Source organism: Thrips palmi, unplaced genomic scaffold (assembly GCF_012932325.1).
Source record: "Thrips palmi isolate BJ-2018 unplaced genomic scaffold, TpBJ-2018v1 HiC_scaffold_18, whole genome shotgun sequence".
NCBI lineage: Eukaryota > Metazoa > Arthropoda > Insecta > Thysanoptera > Thripidae > Thrips > Thrips palmi.
In genome coordinates, this window is record NW_023144627.1 from 7,954,114 (window position 1) to 7,973,309 (window position 19,196).

The following is a 19,196-nucleotide window of genomic DNA, read 5'->3' on the forward strand; positions in this document are numbered from 1 at the left end:
AAATTCGAGAAAACAAAACGGAGCCGCGGCGGTGAACGGGTTTTGAACCCACGCCAGTGGCTTTGCTCGAGGACGACGCCTGGTGGCCACTCCACCGTCAGCACTGCTTTAAGGCACTCGGCGTTCCAGCCCACAGGAAGCGACACCTTCCGCGCTGCTGCACTGCTAAACCAGCGCCGGGACGAGGGCTCTTCCTCTCTCTCTCTCTCTCTCTCGGACGTGCCGGCCCGGCCCGCCACCCTGGGGCACTAAAACCACTGCCTGTCTCCGTCGCCCTGCTGCGGATGGAGCTGAAGCGGTACTTACGCTGCCACGCCGCGGCACGGCGGCACGCCGGAGCACCCCGCCGGCCGGCCGAGCTGGCGGCCTCGACGGCCTCGACGGCGTGCCCGCGACCCCGGCGCCCCACTGGTATAATCCGCCGCGAACAGCACAGCCACTCCGTGCCACTCGGTGCGACGCGGCACTGCTGGTGCGCAGCGACGGCCGCCCGACGCCCTCAACAAGTCCCGGACGCAGGACGCAGGACGCGGCGCGGCGTGTTCTCGCTCGGCGACGTGCTCGCTGCTCGCTCGGCGGCGTTCGCGGCCTCCCCCTGCGACTTGCCGGCCCGGCGCTCCAGCGGCAACTGGAGCCTGGAAGGCCTGGAACTCGCTCCGCCCCTCTGGCGGTGGGGGTGGGGGTGGGGTGCGGGCAGGGCGGACCGTGTTGGGGAAGGGTGAGCTTGAGCAATACACATCGCGACACGGCATTTGTCAGCGCGGGGGGCGCCAGCGCTCCGCCAGCGCTCCGCCTGCGCGCCAGGGAAGGACAGGACGGGGAAGGAAGGGCGCGTTGCGTTGCGAATCGGGTTTCCCGCCGAAATGACTGACGCCAGCGCGACGCACAGTGGGCCAGAAGACCGGCGCATGCGGTCAAAAGTCTAGACGCGTTTAGAGCTCCAGAGTCGATACATGGGACTCGAACCGAACGTGTGACCCCCACCAATGGATTGCCGCCCCTCGAACGAGGAATCCATTGGTGGTCACACGTTCGGTTCGAGTCCCATTTAGCGACTCTGGAGCTCAAAACGCGTCGAGAGTTTCGGCCGCCTTCGCCGGCCTGTTGGCCCACTGTGCGTTGAAGTAGCGCCTGTGATGCGCGGGGTAGGCAGCACGCTCCGCTCCCGTGCACCACGTCCGTAGTTTTGCGGCACCTCCAGGCGCTCTCCGGCCATAGAAAAGGCAACGGTATGTAGTTCTGTTTCTTTAAATATTTCTTTCAAATGAGTGTTTGTCGCCCCTTGAGCCCGACTCCACTTGCGTAGTGCAGTTCCAATCGTGCCCGGGTATTTAAATAAGACAATTTTGTGAACAAAGTTATAGGATTTATTCAGTTGCCAACAGGTTTAACACAATTACAGATTTATAATGTCATAATAAAAAGAACACAATCTATTTGTAACAGGATTTAAATGGTAGGGCTTCAAAGATAAAAGTCCATTATGAACAACAACGAGCATATACATATATATTTATAAATATGGTACAAAGACTTCATGAAAATAAAATGCTTTGTTAATGAACAAAAATTCAAAAATCTAAGAGTAGGTAAAAATGAACACTCATCTCAATTGAGAAAGATGCTTTCTGAATATTTCATCATTGTCTTGCAACCACAATGATAAACAGTTTCTCTAAACCTCAAAAAATAATTTAACTGTTATGCTAATCTATGGATTGTGCACACAAAAAACGAATATAAATGCATGGCTCTGCCAAGATTTAACACTACTGCATTTAGAATTAACTTCTAAAATAGTACAATTCAGATCAGAATTACACCCTAAAGCGCATGGTTTCCTATAAAAACGTGCTAGTAATAGCTTACATATGTCAGTTGGGAGACATTATTTGGCACTTCATCTTGAAACTACATGGATTTCTGACAGGTACACCAACCATTGCTGTGGATTGTTTTGAAAAAAAAAAAAGACACTTGCCTTTTTTTAATCTATTGGCAAGCTCATGCAGCTAGAAACAATATGAGAAGACACCCTTATCACTATCTAGACTATGAATCACTTCCACAACTCAAACATAACTAAAAACTAATTCGTAATCTTTCAGAAACTAAAAGGTGAAACAGAACATAAAATGGAAAGCCCTCAACCAAAAGGTTCAATTGGGCTTCTGGTTACAGGCCTGTTACAACCAAGGCAACAACAATAGGACCACTATAATTGAATTTTTTTATTCCTAAAATAATTAACATGCCTTTGTGCTCGCAAAAATATCAAACATTCAGGGGAAACATTAAAAGAAGGTACAAGATAAACGAGATGTATCACAAAAGGATATGTACCAATCATCTGGGGTACTGATATAACAGAATAGAGAGTCAACAAAATTATACAAAGTAATTAAAATAGAGTAGATATAAAGTTCAGACAGTGAGAAAGAGAACGACTAATGAGAGGTAAAGGGTTGTATTTTGGGGAAAGGAGAGCTCCTGAGCACCCTTCTAAAGACAGCCAAGGTAAAATTTTATCATTCTCATACAAAGACAGGGGCAAAAATATTTACTCTGTTTACAGATAACAAAGGAACCAACTGCTAAGTTGGCATTGCAACTAAGTGCTCTTATTTTAGCACAAGCCAATATTGTAACAGCAAACTTGGAACAGTAAACATTCAGTTTGTAAACGTGCTGTGCCCCAACTCACAGCCAACAGCAACAGACCCTGTGATGACAAGTTGAGCTTGGCATTGCAAACTTCGAGTATGCGTCAATTCCTTGTGACTAGTTCATTTTAGTAACGCCACTAAATATTTTCTTAATTATGTTCATGATTGAGCCATGACATATATTTTGCTGCGATTTGGCCAGCTACTGCCACTAGCGCTTTTCCCCTTCTATATCAAGATCAAAGTAGATTCTACATTATGGAATGAATGCAATTACGACAGTTAAGTCATTCTGCCCAAAAAAACAATTAAGGTAATAAAGTTTGTAAAATAATAACAATCAATTCATCTATTTGCTGAATTTCTTTTACTACTACTCGAGTTCTACGCTGCAAGCTTCGAAGATTATGACTGAGGGACCATCAAATAACGGTTTACATCTGGTGCAGGTAAGCTGTGGTGGAATTGAGGAGACCAATACGTTGCTTCTGTTTCCGCTGCTCTGTCATCTGTAAGCAAAAGAAAATGTTAGTTGTCACCGGATGAGTTTGTGCTCCAAACAAAGAGGTAAAACGTGCAACATACCTGATCTCTCAGCTCTGTCAATTGTTGTGACAAATGTTGTACAAGACTCTGCGTCACTTCCAACTGTGCTTGCAGACTGCGCAACTCCATTTGCTCCCCTTCACTTTCATCGGCGGCCAACGACATGGCACGCAATCTGGGGAACCAGTCTAAATTGCGATCCTACAAAAGAATCAATAGTTTTGATATAAACAAACTGTCTAGTGTTTTGCCTGGCCCTGATCTTGTAACAGAAGGTAAGCTTACCTTGACCATGGCATACACATAGCTTTCAGGACCAGTGAACTCAGTGGGATCCTTGACTTTCACAAGAACGATAAAATAGAGGTAGTGCCACATGTTGTGCTCACACTTCATGTGCTCCTCAAAACTAACAGTTTTGTTGTCAAATGCAGATCTGTTCAAACCTGAAACAAACAAATAAAAAAAATATCAGGAACATGAATAGGAAGGTAAACTGTGTAACAAGAAAGAAAATTACTTACCACAAATAAAACATGTGTTCTTAAGGATTAATTCTTTTTGTTGCTTTTCACTTCTGAGGTCGGCAAATGTATCAATGATGACACCAAAAATCAAATTCAACACAATAATGATAACAATGAAGAAGAACAGAAGGTCATACACAACTCTAGCAAAAAAGAGAGGTTCCTGCAAAAAGAAATTAAAAATGTAGAAAGAGTTTCTTGAAAGAAACAAAAATGAATGAATACTTAAATGGGAGCTTGACCATACCTTGCTACTGGGGGCTCGTAATATGTCACCAATACCACCTCCATTTCTCAGACCCTGGTTTAACGTTGTTATAATGCACATGGCCATAGAATCACAAGCACGTTCCTTGACTTCTTCCTCAGCAGTACTGTTTGATTCAATGTCAGCTAGAAAAAGAGAAATGATTTAACATCATTCAAAACAATTATAACAATCACCCAACTTGCTATAATAGTAAACTTACAACTGAGCTCCGAATCCACCCCAATAAGAAAGTCATCCCTAAAGAACATGTATCCAATAATTGAAAACATATACACCAGGATGAGAGCCAACACGGCAGTCAATACAATGGATCGCCCATTTCTTGTCACCGACCGGATAACATTAATGAGGGTGTCTTCCCGGTAAACAACGTCGAGAAGCTAAACAAAAAAAATGCAATGTATTAATCAAAGAGTCAAGTATGAGTAAAATAAAAGTTTGTAGTAGAATAGACCTCCATATAACGTACCAACACAGAAAAGAAGAATGGGTGCATGACAAGACCAAGACCACAAAGAAGAAGGTACGCAATGTGATACAGAAGTTGTGTATCGGTCATTATTTGCTCATATGTTTTTGTCAATGTGCCTTGATTAAACATGATGCTCACTAGATGTACCGTTTTTAGCCCCACCTACAAAAGTGTTGAAAGGTGGCAAAAACTTAGAGGGAAAGATGATGAGAAATAAATCACGTAGGTTGTCTTAAACAAACAATACTTACAGTCAGCATTCCTAACATTGTTAAAGTGCTTTCAGGTCCCATGAAGTATATAAGTTTAAATGTAACAGAGCCAACGAACGTTATCATTCCAGATTTACGAGGAACCCACATGACCAATGCTCCAGAGGCCATTATGAGCGCCCAAATAACTCCAGACAAGCTTGATCCAAGGCCTAGAGAAATAAATTCATTACCACAGGAAAACTTCAAAGAGTAAGACAAGACTTAAAGGTAAATTTCACTCTAATACCATCAACAGTGTTTTGGAAGGGATGATAAGCAGCTATTATGAAATTGATGACAACAGTGCAATAAAAGACAATGTTACTCCACATTGACATGTAACTGCCAACCCAAAACAAAGCTTGCTGTCCTGTATCAGAGGAGCAAAAATTAGTGGTCAGGAGGTCTGCATTATTTTTTCTACATGACAGAGACAACAGTATCTTTGAACTAACCTCGTAACTTTTTCTGCCACTGCATTTCATGAAGCATGTCTTCCGTACGCTCAAAAAAGTCAGAGACTTTTGAGCCCTGATCATCTCTCTCAGCTGTATGCAAAACCTTCAATTTTGTTTCCTCCGTAAGGTACTCACACATTTCTGGTATAGGGAAGACAATTTGTTCCAAGGTTCTGTCATGACGAACAATCTGAAAAACAAGAAGGCCACACAAGTTTCATAGTGTGTTCTTGAACAGACAGACTTCATAAGGTAACAAAGATAGTTACTTCAATTTGCGCAGTATGGGATGCATAATACTCTAATGCTTGATTTACTTTAGCATCAATATTGGACACAGAGGGTTTCAGCATAGCAGCAAGGTCTTTGTTGTGCTGGGCCAGTTGGTGGCAAAGAATGTAGATGTTGTGGCCCACCTATAAACGACAGAACACAATCACCATTAAGCTATGTTTTCAAAGACTATGCTAAGAGGCTATAGTTGCTGGTTTATTGACCTCTTTTGGAGAAACTCCCTGTTCATCCCCTGTGGATGAATCATCATTGTCATCATCATCATCATCTAGAGCCTCCTGATGGAAAGCTCTACATGCAACATCAACTAGTTGTTTCGGATTCATGTTGTACAAAATTCGCTCAGCATTTTCAGAATCACCCCGACTCTCCATTATAGCAAGTAACAATTTGGAAGCATTGTTCTTCAGCTCCAGTACGAGATCCATGCGGGTCTTCCCCAGTGGATTTATATCATTCAAGATTAAGGCTGTAATAATGTCCAACCCGTTTGATTCATGAGTGGCAATGCAGTTTTGGTTATCATGGCAAGGGCCCTGAAAAAATAATGAGACACATTAGATATTACTTTTAAAAAATTTGTCTATGTATATTAATTAATTGTAGATTGTAGTAAATAGAACTTACTTGGCAGTACTCCGTTAAAGTCTCAAGTGTTTGGTTGATCAGAGCCACATTGTTTTCATTGATATACAGTCCAAGGAGTCCCAAGCCACCAGTGGTGGATCCACAAATACAATCCAAGAACATAAGTGTTTCAGATACAAGGTTGTAATTGGTTTTGTTGTTTTGATTTCGTAACAAGTTCTGAAAAGATCATTTTTTTTTTCATTTTACCCAGCTTTTGGCAATACAAGGGTCCCGTGATGAAAAGAAAAGAATAGATCCTAACCTGGAGATCCCGGTTGTGGTTCTCACAGAGAAGTTGCAGGAAACGTAGAATAGGTTGCATCACCAGCACCTTACTTGAGAGACGGTTGGGATCTTCCTGATCTCTGTAACGTTCCTTCTCAGCAATCATATCTTCCAAGGCGGAGCTGTGAGCACCTCCAGTCGCTAGACTTGGGTCATCTGCTGTGAAAAAGAAAAATGAGTTTCAAAACCAACATCCATGCACACATGGATACAACTTGTGTCAAATCTATTTTACCTGCAGATGCGTTCCTTGCATTAGCATAAGCTTGAGTGGTTGCTACAGCTGCCTGATTTAACTCTTCATTCAATTCCTCAGATATTACTATACCATTACTTTTGGCTAGAATTGATTGAGAAAAATAGTTAAAACATGTACAAAAATTACTCAGTCTTAAAACAGCCTTTCAATAAACTTGAACAAGAACAGAAACTCACCACCTCGTTTCTTGGAAATCTTCTCTTGTTCCTTCCCTTGGTCTTTGTCTTCGTGAGCTTTGGCTGCAATATCTGACGTGTTAACAGTGACAGTAGATTTGATTTCTTGTTGAGCATCTCGCATTTTATCATGGAAAACCTAGTACAAAATTTTAAGTTATTTTACTGAGCATTGTCATAGCAATTGTATCAACAAAACACATTGGTTGGGATGTACCTTGAAGAAGGCTTGGCTCAGGTCCCCACCTAACAGCTTACTATACATGCTTTTCTGGATGACTGGATTGCCCCCTTCAAGAAGTGCGATGCCCAGCTCCACTGCCTCGCCAAAGATTGAAGGGGAGTGAACTGATTTGATCACCAACTCCACAACAAGATCAGATGCGCCTTCACGGTCCAGGTGGCACTGCACTTCATGTAATGTGCATCCAGCCCGACTCAGCACCTTTGCTGTATAAATAAATTAGATTAGATACTCTGCTTGAAAATGAATAGAAAGGCAACATGATTTGAACTATGCAGCAAAGAAATAACTAACCTCCAGGACCATGCATCACTTGCGGAAGATTCCTGGACACAGAGGGATCTAGATTTTCCTGCCGCTGAGTTTGGCAGTTGTCAAAATACCTTGTTAACAGAAGTTGTCTCAGCTGATCACCCTGAAAAAATTATAATACATAGCATTAACGTCCCAAAAAGACCACAATTTCATTGGCGCTAGGAGTTAAGGTATAAAACACCATTAGCTAACACACATCAAAACGTTAAAAGACACATCTATAGGGATAGTATCTTATCCATGGGGTTTCCATGAAATTTCAATACTTGAGTATGAATAAGAAATTCATGCTGGCATAGCTCAGAAAGAAGAGAAAAGTAAGACTTGGAGCAGAACTTTGTTTTCGCCACTACAACTGACCTTTTTTTTTTCTTTTAATAAAACAAACACAATGAGAAGAAATTGAGACAAACAGAGTAGATAGGCAAGGAGTGGCTACAGCTTGAGACATTCATAGAGCAGGGATCACACAAACAGGAACACCACACAAGAAAAGAAAGAGGAACAAGGAACAAGGTGGCAAAGCATCAACCTGTGGATATAGTGGAAAAATTTCAAAGGTCTAAAATCAAGGAGGGGTCAAAACCAACAAACTTCCAAACGGCCAAAACCATACCCGTGACTGTTCAATCCCTAGAACCAGAGGTTCTTCCTTTGAGCAGCAGCAACAACACGTAAAGAATGCTTGTTACTATCACCTTGGAAAAGAATAATAAACAACACTGAATTTTGTGTTTTAGACAAAGCTTGAGTGCAAGTGGACATGACACAACATTCAGCAGACATTGACCATATAAAGCGGACAGATGATAGAAACATAATACAGGACATTTACTTAATAGTACCTAAACACAAATGAACACAGACCTATTTTAAAATATTACAATGATCATGATGTCTAAAGTTAATTATCAAGTGCCATACATAGTAACAAATAAGGGTGAAACAGAGGAGAGATGTGAGATATTCTAATGTACCTTTTCCCCATAATCAGAGTCGATGGACATCATCTCACGAAGTGTTCGCAGAACTTTAACACACAGTTTCTCTTCTTTTTCCTCCAGTAATTCTTCAGTGTGTTTAATAAGCCTGAAAGACAAGATCATGTGAAAAATAAACAGAAGAAAAGAAGTATTTGGGCTGCGATTTATAGATTGCAATTGCTTTAACTTACTTCCGAATAAAACCTCCACTTTCACAGCCCTTGCGAGCTTCTGACCCTTGAGGGAAAAGAAGTTCGGGTCGATACAAGATATCAACAAGAAGAGATAATTCTGACTGAACCAGAGGTTTGAGTTGGTCCTCAAGAAGAGAGACGATGTCCTGAAGACCTTCAATGATGTTGCGATCCAATTTGATGAGCTGAAGTAAGAAACAGATATGTTGCCTTTGGTTACTCAAATGAAAACATCCTCCTCAATCAAAGAGCACCACAGCTGTATCAACCACTTACCTGAGATTGAGATCTTTCCATTTTTGGCTTTAATGGCATCATCCTCTTTGTATTTTGTCGAATCAATTGAGCTGGCTTGTTAAACATAGCCAACACTTGACTTTCCAAATCAGATGGTATAGCAATGGTCCGAACTTTGGCTAAGAGATAAAAGAAAAACATTATAGCAGACACCTTCAAAGACTTCTTGACCCTCTTTAACTTGAACATATTAGAGCAACCTACCAACTTCAGATAAAGTACGAATACAATTTTCTACTTGAACTCTCTGAGTGGGATCAAGCCATGAACACTGAGAAACTCTATAAGCTGACTGGAGAAGTTTAACAAAGATCGGTTGGCGAGCCTGTAACATAAATAAGCCAGATATAAGAATTAAATTCACATAACTTAAAGAACCATTTACATTAGATGTGTATTTACCTGCACAGTGGTGCACTGATCCGAAAACGGACTGTTGAAAAATGTTGTGATGACATTCATTACACTGTTGCAAACATAACTTTCAAGAGCACGATCAGCATGTTTCCTGTCAGCAGTGTGATTTGCAACAGTTGCCAGATCAATGGGGAAGCTCCTTTCAAACAAGCTCCACATATGATGAGATGTATAAATCTCTTTCATTTCAACCTCTGTGTCAATATAACAGTGGTTTAAGAAGTTAATGTAAGCCTCCTTCACCTGAAAGTAAAATACCAAAAGAGATAAAAAATAATGCTGCAAACTGCACAAATTTTAAAACACAAATAATAAAAAGAACTATTGCCACTTACCTCTGGAATGCAATCGTCGTGGGATACCATATCCACAATACCATCTAAGGGCAGCATACTATGGCACTTGATTTCTGTGTTCACATTTTTTCCCATGGTGCAACAAGCCAATAGTTTGACAAGCTCAACATGATACCTGTAAAAAATTGACAAGGATTCAAAACTAAGTAAAATTGGCACACAACGCAGAAGTAAAAATTATTATTCAAGGCAGCTTACTTCAGTGGACTACTCTCATCCATACGATGCCTGCCAGAGCGCATCATCTCAACAAAGGAGTTGAAGGAAGCTTTGTCATTATAAAAAACTAGAACATCTTCTCCTGCATTTATGAGTTCTTGCATGACCATTTCTTGGCAGCGGCGAATGAATTGATTATCCGCTTTGACAATAGTTTGCAGAAACTTGAGGTACTGGACATGCCTCCCATGAGTTTCAATACAATGGACAAAATGTTGGATCACCTTTTCACTCACTTCACTACAGAGAGTTGGATTGTCTTGGAAAATACTACACACAGTCTGAGCATCTTGAATCTGTTTAAAGAGAGAGAAAAAAAAGGTGAAGGTTAAAACACTAAAGAAGATATTTAGCTAATTATTATTATTATTATTATTATTATTAGTATGATGCTCACCCCGGGATTCAAAAACAGATCCAGCTGTTTGTGCAATAATACTTGATTTTGATGGTTGCCAAGACAAAAGTTTTGGAGGAACTCATGAGCAAGGCCCATCAAATGATTCATACGAGTGTCTTCCTTTTGATCGTATGGAATCTGCAGCAGATCTAACACCACAGTGTGAACATGCACATTACGGAGAAGTCGCTGTTCATGTTTCCGAGGTTTGTCAGTTGCAACACATAGCTTATTCATTCTGATCAAAATCTAAAAAGACAGAGAAGAGAAAAAAATTACTATTATTGCTCAAACCTACAACAAAGCTACTGCAAGAGTTCTGATCTAACATACGTCTCTGATTTTCTTGTACTCCTGGGCCTGCTCCTCGTGCAGCGGAGGCCCCACATCCAGCTCTAACAGCGAACCTTGCTTGCTTTCCGTCTGGGACCCAAGGGCAGGAGCAGGGGTGCTGCGTTCCTGTCGCTCCTGGTCCTCTTCATCCTCCGCCCCCTTTTTGTTGCCCAGTTCATCCACACTCTTTGATTTGTAAACCCAAAGTTCAGATTTCTCAACAGACTGCCGTAGAGTGTCCAGGTCTGCTTTGATCTGTTTATAAGATTCAACATCACTATCTGACACAAGCAGTTGAACCTGAAGAACAATTTACGAAACATTAAAGAAAAGGCACAGGAAATTTATTGACCTGATAGATATATGAGAGCAAACACAAGATACCTGTTTGAAAGCTTGCAAGACTTCTTGTCTCTGACTGAAATGTCGGAACAGTAAATGCAATGCTCCAGACACCAAAGGGGGATAGTCATGCATTGATAAATGCAGAAGAACACGCAAGAATGTGCGACCCCCTTGACCATCCAAATCAAGTTCAGCACAATCAGCACTGGGAAATAAATTGAAACCAACATTTTTGTACAACATACAGGATACACTGGCACAAATTCAATCTTAATCTATGATAGACTAACCTGCTACCAAAGATACTTTCTGCCTGAGTTCCTATTAATTCTAGGTCTAGGGCATCTCCAGAATTTTTCTCCTTTTCATTTTCATGCTTAAATATAGATAGAAGGCAACTGATCTTGTAATCAAGCCTAACATCTAAGATAAACTAGAAAAAATAAAACAAGTGAGTACATTCATACATTTACTGGGGAAAGTAAAAATTTAGTTCTGAAGACTGGCCACACCTGTAATATTTCAATTATCTTCAGTTTGGTATCCATTACAAGAGGATACTCTTTTTTCATTTGACTACTCTTGTTTTGAACACTGCTGCTTCTTTCCAGCCCTGATGTTCCCAGAGTCAAACTTGTCATAACAGCTCCCATATCACCAATTGAACGTAAAACACCACCTTCGGCTGGAATGTCACAAGCAAAATCATTATTAGACTAGAGTATGGAAGATTTCTAAAATAAATGAAACAAAACTACTGTACAACTAGACAATTAATCCTAAAAAAGTAGAATGTTTCTCTGAAATAGAAAAATTTAATGCATACAACATTCAGCAAAGAAAATAAAAAGTAAAGAAAAGAAAGGAAATATCTTAAAATCTTGCTAGCATAAGGTTGGTGTGAATAGAAAAGTCTATATGTTGTAGGTCATGCAAACATAAAGAGTGATGATACAATAGCTTGAAAGCACCAAATACTATGAGCCACAAGTTCTGGTCTACAAGCAAGTGCAACTGTACGTAGCAGGCAAGATAGAGGTACAAAAACAAGTGAACATGAATAAATGTATTGCAGATCTTCATACCATCGACTACACAACCATCCATCAAAATACATCAACAGAAGATGAGGAGTACTCCTGCTGCAACTAACTATGCACGTGCTTACTGATGACAACACAGACTTACAAGGTTTATGATTTTTTAATGATTTTGCCTGTTCGATGATCCTTTCATTTACATCCTCTTCAATTCCACTCTGTTCATCAGCTGCTTGCATCAAGCAAGTACAGTCACAGTCAAAAATTGGTTAGTTTTGAGAAAGGCGCTATGTTACATTGCAACCGACAAGAGTAGGCCTATCCAGTATTTGTTTTACAGTCAACAACAAAATTTGAGCTTCAAAAATGAATCAGTTTGAGATGAAAAGGTTTCAAGAGGTTAAGAGTTGTGATACTGTACAACAGGATGACAGAGAGAGGAAAATATACTCACAGCTTATTTCCTCAGTAGGTAATTTTCCAGCAAAAAAGTCAGTCTCTGATACGCAGTCAAGAATATTAAGAAGCATTTTGGTAAGGCTCAATAAGTCGCTGAAACTATAAAAGCCAAAGTAAATCAGCTCTCTAGCCAATTTGACAACCTGCAACAAAAAATTAGTTTCAAAAGACAAGCTGAGGATAGGTGCTTCCAAGCAGGACTCAGAATTTGTGACAAACCTCATATGTAAGCTTGTTCTGTGAATTGTCTGAAAAGCTTCCCACTTTGCCAACGATGTTAGTCAAATAATTTTCAACAAACTTCATAGTTGAAGCAAAACGCTGACGTACTGCTTCCTTATTAGGATCTCTTGTTTTGTTGCAATCATAACTGAAAAAAACCATAGTTTCAAGAAAACAGATTCCAAAGATAGACACTAATTTGCAAATTGAGTAAAGTGCTCACTCATGAATAGTCATTTTGGATGAAATTTCTGGCCATAGTCGAGCATATTTTACTGGTGTAACAGGCTCTTGAGGGTCACGGTCCACATGTAGATGCAACATAAGGCGGCAGAAAGATGCTCTTAACTCATAAGGCACATTATCATCATCAGCCATGCACCTAACATGAACAACATTGAAATTTAACTAACATAAATAGCAAAAATTAATTTTTGCAAAAGACGAGTCAAATATCCTTACTTAAGAATGAGGTCGATATCGAGATTCTGAGATAGATTATTAAGTGCAAGATACTGCCTGTTAAGGCACATGTTTGAGAAGAGATTTAGCTGATGTCGATAGTACTCCAACAGAGCCATTTCCTGGGGAATTCCTTCCTTTGCTTTCTGAGATAGCTCCACCACAGACATTGAATTCTAAGGGCAAAATAATTGCATTAAGATATTTGATCAGGCACAATTGAAGTTTCAAGGAAAATTAGATGATGACATACTTGGCGATTGTTCCAGAACATGACAACATCCTCATGCTCAACAAGAGGTGCATAATCATTGTTTTCATCATCCCTTTCCTCCACTTCCAAAGTCTTCATCATTCTGCAATGAAAAGTTAATTGATATGTTATTTTTTATTGGTGAGATCAAGCAATAGTAGAGGTGACTTTATGTCAGTAAAAAAAAGTACCGTGTTTCAATAAGAATATCTTCATTTTTCTCACTGAAAACACTCTTGCAAATAAGCTCTTGAGTGACAGCAATTGCTTTCTTGTTTGAAATACACAAATCAGACAGATAATCCAAAAATCTTGATTGCCAGGAGGGCATATTTTTCCGCACAAGATTCACGAAGGTTTCAATTTCTGCAGCGGTAATGTGTTTCTCAAGGAGTTTACGATTGTTATGCAGTAGGGCTGTGATTGTATCCTCAGCAAGAATGTCATAACCGATTTGCTTCTGCATGAAAGCAAAATGTTTGGCAATGTATTCCTACAACCCACCAAAAATAAGAGAAAGAAATTAGCACATTTTTGTGAGACAGAAGTATGAAATAAAATTTATAAAAATATTTGCACAGCCATACCTGATTCTTTCTGTAAGCCTGTTGACTGAGCCTTAAAATACGGTAACATAGGCGGAACATGTATTTGTACGAGGCATGGCGGGCATCATTTAAATCTTCAATCTTCAGAAATGGGCCTTTGCCTTGTGATTCCAAAAAAGGAGCTTGAAGAATTTTGAATAATTGTTTTAAAATGTATTGCTCTCGCAGAAGCTTCTGTCGGTCTCTGCTTAAATTTGAAACCGTGAGATCCAATGCCTCTGACTTGTTCTGATCATTTTCAAGGCCAGCAAGAAAATAGACTATGTCCTGGAGAAGGCAGGTTGCAGCTCTAGGGGGGAAAAGTGAAAAGCCAGAATTAGGCAGAGATCAAACACAAATTTCACCACACCATAAGGTCATTTCAAAAAATCTACCTTCTTTCATTGGGAGTTATAGTCCCAGACTCAAGTTTTGTTGAGATAGAAGCAAGAACTTTGCAAGCGTCATTTGCAAAGTCTAAATCTCTCACTTCAGTTGGTGACACCGAGATTAAAGCAAAGGCTTCTTTATCTTCTTTCACCTGGGCACAACCAACCTGCAAAATGTTTAGTTAATATCAAGGCTCAAAACAACAGACAAACCTGTAAATTTCATTCTAGTAAGATATACATACCTTAGACATCACCGGCTTCTCCTCGTCTTTATCAATGGGAATTGAAGTACTGTGAACCCAAGTATTGGTGCACAGATGATGAAGTCTCACATATGATGATTGTGGCACAAGAGAATCGCCCCTTGTGAGAGTGGTGGGATCCAGTTCAAACAAAGATGCTATTTCAACCGAATGTGGTACAGAGACAAGATGATAAACTTGGCAATTGCCTGCTGTACCTGTAATAAAAATTATAATTTTAAAAGGCATTTACTAAATTACATGAAAAACTTTGGTAAGGAAGTTTTCAAGTTCACCTCTTAGATGTGATCTCATCTGGTCAGTAGTATCATCCTCATCAATTTCAGCGGCAAGATATTGACCAGTTGCAAGATGTTTGAAGCGGAAAAGGCAATTCCAATGCCCAGCACCTCCTCGGCAAGGATCATGTTGCACAACCTGAAATCATTTTGAGAATTATAGTAGGGCTAGTTGGTTTTGTAATAACAGTAATAATAAATTTAAACAAGTCAAAAAGGCTTTTTTTTTTCTTTTTGAAATTAAAAAATAGCAAACTACAAACCTCTACTTCCCAGAGAGCTTTACTACTAGTAGCAGCAGTCGCAGACGACCGAGAAGTCGTTCTGAGAAAGACATGCTGAACTTTCTTGTACTCGTCCATGGTCAGGAACTTCTCTTGCTCAGCGTGGAAAAGTCTCACGACGTCACCACCTTTCAGTATCTCCTCCTGGTTCTCCCTGTTTTCCATAAAAAGGTTCACTTTCCAGGAGGTGCTGGAGTTGACAACATTCACCTCTTTGCAGCCAGGATTATCAGGCAGTTCAAAGTTAGCAGCTACATGAAGCACTTGCTGCCCAGCATTTACTGGGGTCAAAATAACCTGAAGGAAAAGCTTTGTCAGAAAACGGAACCACAAACAACAGATTGAGTCAGAATATTATTTTTAAAAAAACAAAACAAACCTTATCTCCTACTACAACATTGTCACCTGTGGTTCGTAATTTGTAAAAAGGAAGAATGTAAAACCAGGAACCCTCATTCCCGTTTGCATCTAAATAGACCCTCATCGCATTTTTCTCTAGAAGTGCTGGTAGTCGCTTGTTGACCGTCAAGAACTTGTTTGATTTTAGATGCAGTATCTGAAAGAAGAATTTAGAGTTATTACAATATAAACTACAGAAAAATTAAAAGGAAAATTGAAAAGGTGTAGTAGTGGGAGGCCAGACCTGAATTACACTTCCATATTGAACTATGTTTCCCAGCAACTTTCTATTCTCAGACTCATTTTGCTTCTTTTCAATTTCAGCAGCATGCTATAGAGGGATAAAGATAAAAATAATTTTCATATCAAATTTGATAGAGTGCCTTCTTAATTTAAAGGAGTTCCAAAGATGCCTTACATGCAATCTTTTTAGAAGGACAGCATCTGTTGAAGAACTGCCAGTTTGCTTTGCAGCTTTCCAGAATTGTTTTTGAGCAGAATATCTGTTCATAGGACATATTTTGAACAGACAGTCTGTAAAAGAGACAGGAGATTAAAAATGACAAATGAAGTTAGAAACCAAATTAATTTTACAAACAGTACCTCTGAATTTCTGTGGGGGGTTTGACAAGTCCCCAGCTTCAGGACATACAACACTCCGGTCATCAACCAGACTGAAATACAAAACAGAAATTAAAATAAAGTCAGAGATTTTTTTTACCTTAATTAGAGTTGTGTAAAATGCTAAATGCTTACCCCAAGGTGCTCAGAAAGCCTGACACACTCCCTTCCGCATAGAGGGACACAATGTCCCCCATGTGGAGGAAACTAGCTGAACTCATATCCCCCATAGTGCTTGGCCTTCTCATAGAACCCACATTTAGAGACCGGTGATGGGTTCCTGAAACAAATGCCAAAATAAAATCAGCCAAATAAAATACCTTATAGGTAAAATATTCCTAGAGTGCCTATGTCTCAAATGAAGTGATGGCAAACCATGCAAAATTTAGGGGTCGTGCAAAGTGATTGTACAAAAAAATAGTCATTATTTTGTTTTTGTAGGTTTAAGATACACGATAGAAGTATAAATGAGCTTCATAAATGTTAATTACAGAATAGTAGAACTATATAGGAGAGATAACTTGGGCCAATCCGTTCATCAGGAGTTGTGATTTTGGGATGTGAAATTAGACAGGCCATAACAGAGAGGAAATTGGGAACGAGGCCTATCACGGTGTCTCCAGGGTTGTGCGCACATCTAAAAGCTTTATACTGTTTGGCTGGTATGAAAGCGGATGAGGCTTAACGCACACGTGTAAGTTGGTGATCACACTGCACAACATTTATGTATAACAGTACAAACCCTCCATGGCTGTATTTATTTTATTTTCATTAAGGGAACCAATAACACCCTGCCCCTCCTCCACAGACTAAGCTGACGTTTATCGCACCAAGACACCTATTTTTGCTGCAAAGCATCAAAATTGTAAGTTTTTCACCTGTATAACATAGCAATTTTCATAATAATTTCTACATTAATGACAGTCAATGAGAAGTGGCTGGGATGCACTCCAGCCACTTTTGACTCAATCTGCGGCTTAGTGTGATCAGTGAGAAAATACACTACAAGTGACCACAATATACCTGGACTAGTTCATGGTGAATGATCAACAGCTAAATATAACCTACGAATGTTGACAAGGTTAGGCTAGACGACTCTGTCAGACGTAAAATTTGTGAGGATCGTGCATGCTAGTAGCATGCTTCGAAACAGATCATCCAATAAAAGACATGACAATGTATTTCGTCCTGTAGCACAACGCCAAACCAAATGAAACACATTAACCCAGAAATGGGACTTGTTTGCAGTACATGACCATATCGGGTATAAAGATTCGCCGTAAAAATAAACGTCTGCAAGTCATAAACGAGAAAGCACGCGACCGGCGCATGTTGCTTCGACTAGGGCAGCATTCCAGCTAGGGCTAAAGTTCCTTACTTATTTCTTGAGACAAAAAGTAAATATCGGATGCATTCTCCTCAAAGTTGACGATTTCTTGCTAATGCAGATGCAGACGACCTTCTCTCTGCCTTGTGTCTTGTCTGTGAGGCGAGACGCGCAGTGCTGCCAACGCCAGCCAGATTCGGTCATTTGGGCCCCGGCGCCTCCGCCACCGGTACCGAGCCGCGCATGCTAATGCCGTGGCTCTTCAGCCGCCCCGCGACGCCGCGCCGCGTCTTTGCATAATCCTTGTAATGCCAATCCCTGGCGGGATAATCAGGGCTGGACCGCTGCCAACCTGACGGACGGAGAGGGAATGTCCAGGGAAGCGCGCCGCTCGCACCGCACAGTGGGCCAGAAGACCGGTGGAGGCGGCCAAAACTCTGGACGCGTTTTGAGCTCTCCAGAGTCGCTAAATGGGACTCGAACCGTACGTGTGACCCCACCGATGGATTGCTCTCCGAACGAGGAAACCATTCATGGGGTCGCACGTTCGGTTCGAGTCCAGGTTAGCGACTGGAGCTCAAAACGCGTCTAGAATTTGGCCCGCCTCCGCCGGTCTTCTGGCCCACTGTGCGTTGCTCGCGCCGTCTCTCTCGCACGCGCACGCGGCCGCCGTGAGAGCGAGAGAGACAGGCAGTACGGATCCAGGCAAGGACCGACACACACCTTCCCGATGTCCAGCCAGCCTGCAGACTGATCCCGCCGCACGGCGCTCCGCTGCACTGCCCGCTGTCTCTCTCGCGCCGGCACGGAGAGCCCCCGTGAGTGCGAGAGAGACGCAGCGACGAAATCGACACACGGTGAGCTGTCGCGGCGGGAAGCGAGCCGCGTCACAAAGTGGCGCTCTTATCAAGATGTGCCGGTTCCGGGCGTTCCAGGGGTGAGGCGGGGCGGGGCGGGGCGGGGCGGGGCGGGGCGGGGCGGGGCGGGGCGGGGCGGGGCGGGGCGGGGCGGGGTGGGCCCTGTTTGGGCGGGTTGCTCCTGTTCGGGGTGCACGTATGCTCGCGTGACAGCCACAGGGTTGATGCCCTCGACGGCGTCCTTGGGGTGGAGTGGACGGTGGACTGGCTATCAAACCCATCAAACCGTGCAAACTTGTTCGTTTCGCCAGCAGGCAAGCAGGCGGGCCGCGCTGCACGCCGAAACGGTGAAACTCGAAACAGGAGACGAGACATCAGGCCTGAATCAGGGGGTTGCTTTCCTCGCTCTGTCTCTCTCGCACCTGCAGGGGACGCCTCTGAGCGCGAGAGAGACAGAGCGGTGGGAGCGACTCTCGGAATCAGTCTGCAGAGAGGCTGGGGCTGCAAGTGCAAAGTTGCTGGGTCACGCCTGGTCACGCCGCACACACGTACTGTGAAGGTGATGCTTGTCTGGATGCTTGTGCTTCCCCATGGTCATGGCCGGGCGGAGGTTGGGTCCGGAGACCCGACGCTACTCGATGACGCGGTGGCCGCCGACGAGGTGGCCGACGGCAAGGTGCCGGTGTCCAGGCGGTCCAGGCGGTCCAGGCGGTCTCCAGGCCTAGGGCAGACGCAGTCGGCAGCTCATAGTCCCCGTTCGCGTCGCGTACACTTTCGTCCCGCTCGTCCCGCCCCGTCGTCGGCGTGCCCG

At 42.1% G+C, this 19,196-nt stretch overlaps 1 protein-coding gene across 2 annotated transcripts; it reads right to left on the reverse strand.

Moving 5' to 3' along the window:
• Positions 1–3,100: 3,100 nt before the first annotated feature.
• On the reverse strand, positions 3,101–19,196 carry LOC117644439 (inositol 1,4,5-trisphosphate receptor). Of its 2 annotated transcripts, XM_034383931.1 has the most exons (48): positions 18,938–19,196; positions 16,337–16,481; positions 16,184–16,254; positions 15,999–16,114; positions 15,825–15,911; positions 15,561–15,737; positions 15,161–15,478; positions 14,895–15,036; positions 14,599–14,816; positions 14,360–14,520; positions 13,965–14,274; positions 13,569–13,870; positions 13,378–13,480; positions 13,125–13,300; positions 12,886–13,044; positions 12,660–12,810; positions 12,436–12,583; positions 12,130–12,210; positions 11,454–11,626; positions 11,232–11,374; positions 10,981–11,146; positions 10,597–10,896; positions 10,261–10,512; positions 9,843–10,159; positions 9,624–9,759; positions 9,274–9,531; positions 9,076–9,196; positions 8,851–8,990; positions 8,572–8,759; positions 8,375–8,486; positions 7,377–7,497; positions 7,056–7,288; positions 6,839–6,977; positions 6,639–6,743; positions 6,381–6,562; positions 6,116–6,295; positions 5,692–6,024; positions 5,464–5,610; positions 5,192–5,384; positions 4,984–5,106; positions 4,734–4,906; positions 4,480–4,644; positions 4,210–4,390; positions 3,987–4,132; positions 3,737–3,902; positions 3,498–3,658; positions 3,252–3,413; positions 3,101–3,175 (listed from the first exon to the last, which is right to left on the reverse strand). In XM_034383931.1, the coding sequence occupies exons 1-48, from the start codon at positions 18,981–18,983 to the stop codon at positions 3,101–3,103; spliced, it is 8,202 nt and encodes a 2,733-aa protein (XP_034239822.1). In that variant the 5' UTR covers positions 18,984–19,196. The 2 variants fall into 2 exon arrangements, with proteins under 2 accessions (XP_034239822.1, XP_034239823.1); XM_034383932.1 differs by lacking the exon at positions 12,130–12,210 and having other exon boundaries at positions 18,938–19,195.